This window comes from Rutidosis leptorrhynchoides, chromosome 5, assembly GCF_046630445.1.
Source record: "Rutidosis leptorrhynchoides isolate AG116_Rl617_1_P2 chromosome 5, CSIRO_AGI_Rlap_v1, whole genome shotgun sequence".
NCBI classification, from domain to species: domain Eukaryota; kingdom Viridiplantae; phylum Streptophyta; class Magnoliopsida; order Asterales; family Asteraceae; genus Rutidosis; species Rutidosis leptorrhynchoides.
This window is the reverse complement of record NC_092337.1, coordinates 251109330-251115354: the sequence shown is the minus strand read 5'-3', so window position 1 is coordinate 251115354 and position 6025 is coordinate 251109330. Positions and strand designations below refer to the sequence as shown.

Below are 6025 nucleotides of genomic sequence, written 5' to 3'. Positions count from 1 at the left end.
ACAAACCTCCAATTCCATATCCGCAACGTTTGAAGAAAGATAAATTACAAACACAATACAACAAGTTTGCTGACATGATTAAGCAAATTTGTATAAATGTACCGCTTGTAGATGTTCTTGCGGGTATGCCAAATTATGAAAGATTTATCAAAGATCTCATAGCTGATAAAGGAAAATATGCAGAAGTTTCAACCACATTCCTTAATGAGGAATGCTCGGTAATTTGCAAAAACAAAATATGCCACCAAAACTTGGAGATCCTGGAAGTTTCATCATTCCTTGTCTGATGGGAGATTCAGTAATGTACGATGCATTAGCCGATTTAGGAGCGAGCATTAACCTTATGCCTCACTCCTTGTACTTAAAATTGAACTTAGGTGATTTAAAACCAACCAGGATGTGTATACGATTAGCTGATAGAACTTACAACTATCCTATTGCCATTGCTGAAAAACTACCGGTTAAAGTAAATCACTTAATCTTTCCTGCTGATTTCGTTGTTCTTGAAATGGAAGAAGATAGTAAGGTTCCCCTAATTCTAGGGCGTCCCTTTCTAAATACTGCAGATGCAATTGTGCGCGTAAAAGAGAAAAATCTCAGCTTAGGTGTGGGGGATGATAGAATTATATTGAACATAGATAAGGCTATGAAACACCCTATGTCTCCTGATGACGAATGTTTCCAAATAGACATTATTGATTGTTAAATTGAGGAAGAACTACAAGAAGTATTAAATGTCAACACCTCAGATTTCACCCCGATGGGTGAAGGTGAAGATTTTGATATCGATATAGAGTTAGACAAGTTGTTGAAGGTATTCATTGATGAAGAATACGTAGAAGATGAAATTCCCAGGGAAGATGAACCTTTTGAAGAAATTACCGATGGTAATAGGTTCCGAATAAAATCTTCCTTGGAAGAACCACCCACCTTGGAACTTAAAGAACTCCCGGAACATTTGGAGTATGCTTATATCCAAGGAACGTCACAATTACCTGTCATAATTTCATCAAAACTTTTCAATGACGAAAAGGGTAGGTAAATGTCTGTTTTAAAAACCCACAAAAAGGCAATTGCCTGGAAAACAACTGATATTACTGGGATTAACCCTGCTTATTGTACTCACAAAATTCTAATGGAAGAAGATTTTAAACCCGTGGTACAGAGGCAACAGAGGTTAAACCCTAACATTAAAGAAGTTGTCAAAAAGGAGGTCATCATATTACTTGATGCCGGGTTAATTTACCCTGTATCCAATATCCCGTGGGTAAGTCCTGTACAAGTAGTACCCAAGAAAGGAGGTACGACTGTTATTCTGAATGATAAGAATGAACTCGTTCCTACAAGAACAGTCACTGGGTGGAGAGTCTATATAGACTATCGTCGTCTAAACGACGCCACAAGGAAAGATCATTTCCCGCTACCATTTATCGACCAAATGCTAGAACGTTTGGCAGGAAAAGATTACTACTGTTTCCTTGATGGATTCTCTGGTTATTTTCAAATTCCAATTGATCCAAAATACCAAGACAAGACCACATTTACTTGTCCATTTGGTACTTTTGCCTACCGACGAATGCCATTCGAATTATGCAACGCACCAGGCACCTTCCAAAGGTGTATCATGGCAATTTTTCATGACATGATTGAAGAAAGTATAGAAGTCTTTATGGATGATTTCTCTGTTTTTGGAGACTACTTCAACTCATGTCTCTCAAACCTTGAACGAATGCTAATTCGTTGTGAAGAATCAAATCTTGTTTTAAACTGGGAGAAATGCCAGTTCATGGTGAAGGAAGGCATTGTTTTAAGACACAAGATTTCTCGAGCTGGAATGGAAGTAGACAAAGCTAAGATCGACGTTATTTCAAAACTTCCTCCTCCAACCAATGTTAAGGGAATTCGTAGTTTCCTTGGTCATGCGGGATTCTATCGGCGATTCATAAAGGACTTTTCCAAAATCGCTCGACCCATGACTAAACTTCTTGAGAAAGACTGTACATTCGATTTCAACGACGAATGTCTAAATGCTTACGAATGCACCCATTATGGTATCACCCGACTGGTCCAAACCTTTCGAGCTAATGTGTGATGCTAGTGATTTCGCGCTGGGAGCTGTTTTAGGTCAACGTCAAGATAAAAAATTTCAACCAATCTACTATGCAAGTAAAACACTTACAAGAGCTCAGTTGAATTACACAACTACTGAGAAGGAGCTTCTTGCAGTAGTTTTTGCTTTCAATAAGTTTAGATTTTACCTAGTGTTATCTAAAATAATTGTTTATACCGATCATTCAGCCCTAAAGTACTTATTCAAAAAGCAAGATGCTAAACCTAGACTCATTCGTTGGATTCTTCTCCTACAAGAATTCGACATTGAAATCAAGGATAAAAAAGGTGCTAAAAATCTCGCTGCAGATCACTTATCCTGTCTTAAAAATCCTAACTTAGAAACACTCGACGAATCTGTTATTCACGATACTTTTCCGGACGAGTTCCTAATGAAAATTGAAACGGAAGAAGAAATTCCATGGTTTGCGGACTTTGCCAATAATCTAGCCGCAAGAATTCTTGTTAAAAATCAAACTTATCAGCAAAAGAAGAAATTTTTCGCTGATCTGAAGTTTTACTTCTGGGAAAGCCCTAATCTCTTTCGAATAGGAGCAGATCAAATTATTCATCGATGTGTATATGGTAAAGAAGCTAAACAAATTCTAGAGCACTATCATCAAGGACCGGCTGGTGGACATTTCGGACCAAGCTATACAGCTAAGAAGGTCTTTGACTCAGGTTTTTACTGGCCTACAATTTTCAAAGATGCATACAATATGGTAAACACCTGTGACGCTTGTCACAGATCTGGAAATATCTCCAAGAGAGACAAAATGCCACAACAAAGCATCCTAGTATGCGAAGTATTTGACATTTAGGGTATTGACTTCATGGGTCAATTCCCCGCTTCTAACAAATGCAAATACATTCTTGTAGCAGTCGATTACATTTCTAAATGGGCTGAAGCAAAAGCCCTACCCACTAACGATGCTCGAGTTGTTGTCAGCTTTCTTAAAAACCTTTTTTCACGTTTCGGGATTCCAAAAGCATTAATCAGTGATCGTGGAACTCATTTTACAAATTAATTACTCGAGAAAGTACTTAAAAAGTACGGAGTTAATCATCGTTTCTCAACTTCTTACCACCCTCAAACAAGTTGCCAAGTTGAAAACACGAATCGAGGTCTTAAACGAATTTTAGAAAGAACCGTTAAGAATAATCCTAAAATCTGGCATCGAAAGCTAGATGATGCGCTGTGGGCATTTAGAACCGCATTCAAAATGCCCATTGGTACCACTCCTTTCTAATTAATATATGGTAAGGCGTGTCATCTACCTGTCGAGGTTGAACACAAGGCGTATTGGGCATTAAAAGAATGTAATACATACCTTGTGGAAGCCGAAGAAAATCGATTCTTACAATTGAATGAATTAGATGAGCTAAGACTTCAAGAATATGAAAACTCAAGATCTTACAAAGAGAAAACTAAGAAATGGCACGATGCTCGCTTAAAAGAGAACAAAGCATTTGAACCGGGAGACAAAGTTCTAGTTTTTCAATCACGTTTTAAGTTTTCACCTGGGAAACTTAAGTCCCGATGGACGGGACCGTATGAAGTAAAAGACGCATTTCCATTTGGATACGTAAAGTTATATGGCAAGAATGGTGGTACTTTTAATGTGAATGATCATAGACTTAAATTCTATTATGAAGGGTTCAACAACACTGAAAGAGATGACATCACATTCTACCCTAAGGACAAATGAATACAGGGTAATTTTAGCTAACCACTCGCATTCTTAAAAAGTTTCAAAATATTTCGAGAGTGGAGCCCGATTGGTCTTTCCCTAGCAGACACTAAAGAACTAGTCTTCTCCCTCCATTCTGAATTTTTTTTAAGTTTTGTATGAAATTAATATAATTTTAAATTTAAGTTTTGTGTGATTTTAAAAACAAAATTTACTTTATTTCTTTAAGTTTAAAAAATGATTTCTAAAATTCGTCGTGAGTTGAAAACTAGGTCGTAGAACCGAAATTGCTTTACCCAAGGACGGGGCGAAAAATTTTGTTATCATTATTTTAATATTATTGATCTAAAGTATGCCAAAAATATTATATGAATGTTGGGTAATATACCAAACTTAAAAAATTTGTATATATGTTTGTAGTTTATTTTATGCACTAATAAGGGTAAAAGACACATTTTCAAAGATTGGTATTAAGTTCAGCAAAAGTGAAATGTCCCGTTCTTATTGGTTAAAAACGTTCCATATTAATTGATTTCGTTGCGAGGTTTTGACCTCTATATGAGACGTTTTTCAAAGACTGCATTCATTTTTAAACAAACCATAACCTTTATTTCATCAATAAAGGTTTAAAAAGCTTTACGTAGATTATCAAATAATGATAATCTAAAATATCCTGTTTACACACGACCATTACATAATGGTTTACAATACAAATATGTTACAACAAAATAAGTTTCTTGAATGCAGTTTTTACACAATATCATACAAGCATGGACTCCAAATCTTGTCCTTATTTAAGTATGCGACAGCGGAAGCTCTTAATAATCACCTGAGAATAAACATGCTTAAAACGTCAACAAAAATGTTGGTGAGTTATAGGTTTAACCTATATATATCAAATCGTAACAATAGACCACAAGATTTCATATTTCAATACACATCCCATACATAGAGATAAAAATCATTCATATGGTGAACACCTGGTAACCGACAATAACAAGATGCATATATAAGAATATCCCCATCATTCCGGGACACCCTTCGGATATGATATAAATTTCGAAGTACTAAAGCATCCGGTACTTTGGATGGGGTTTGTTAGGCCCAATAGATCTATCTTTAGGATTCGCGTCAATTAGGGTGTCTGTTCCCTAATTCTTAGATTACCAGACTTAATAAAAAGGGGCATATTCGATTTCGATAATTCAACCATAGAATGTAGTTTCACGTATTTGTGTCTATTTTGTAAATCATTTATAAAACCTGCATGTATTCTCATCCCAAAAATATTAGATTTTAAAAGTGGGACTATAACTCACTTTCACAGATTTTTACTTCGTCGGGAAGTAAGACTTGGCCACTGGTTGATTCACGAACCTATAACAATATATACATATATATCAAAGTATGTTCAAAATATATTTACAACACTTTTAATATATTTTGATGTTTTAAGTTTATTAAGTCAGCTGTCCTCGTTAGTAACCTACATCTAGTTGTCCACAGTTAGATGTACAGAAATAAATCGATAAATATTATCTTGAATCAATCCACGACCCAGTGTATACGTATCTCAGTATTGATCACAACTCAAACTATATATATTTTGGAATCAACCTCAACCCTGTATAGCTAACTCCAACATTCACATATAGAGTGTCTATGGTTGTTCCGAAATATATATAGATGTGTCGAAATGATAGGTCGAAACATTGTATACGTGTCTATGGTATCTCAAGATTACATAATATATAATACAAGTTGATTAAGTTATGGTTGGAATAGATTTGTTACCAATTTTCACGTAGCTAAAATGAGAAAAATTATCCAATCTTGTTTTACCCATAACTTCTTCATTTTAAATCCGTTTTGAGTGAATCAAATTGTTATGGTTTCATATTGAACTCTATTTTATGAATCTAAACAAAAAAAGTATAGGTTTCTAGTCGGAAAAATAAGTTACAAGTCGTTTTTGTAAAGGTAGTCATTTCAGTCGAAAGAACGACGTCTAGATGACCATTTTAGAAAACATACTTCCACTTTGAGTTTAACCATAATTTTTGGATATAGTTTCATGTTCATAATAAAAATCATTTTCTCAGAATAACAACTTTTAAATCAAAGTTTATCATAGTTTTTAATTAACTAACCCAAAACAGCCCGCGGTGTTACTACGACGGCGTAAATCCGGTTTTACGGTGTTTTTCGTGTTTCCAGGTTTTAAA

At 35.2% G+C, this 6025-nt stretch overlaps 1 protein-coding gene across 1 annotated transcript; it reads left to right on the top strand.

The window, feature by feature from the left end:
• The first annotated feature begins 301 nt into the window (after window positions 1–301).
• LOC139849338 (uncharacterized) lies at window positions 302–706 on the top strand. Its single transcript, XM_071838998.1, has 2 exons — window positions 302–521; window positions 567–706. Exons 1-2 carry the CDS (start codon window positions 302–304, stop codon window positions 704–706), a joined length of 360 nt encoding a protein of 119 aa, XP_071695099.1.
• Window positions 707–6025: the final 5319 nt, after the last annotated feature.

What these genes read in the sequence shown, in the direction of transcription:
- LOC139849338 (XM_071838998.1), top strand. Translation starts at nt 302, where the DNA reads ATGTACGATGCATTAGCCGATTTAGGAGCGAGCATTAACCTTATGCCT. An exon ending in TCTTGAAATGGAAGAAGATA is followed by an intron (nt 522 to 566) that starts GTAAGGTTCCCC and finishes TAAATACTGCAG; the next exon opens with ATGCAATTGTGCGCGTAAAA.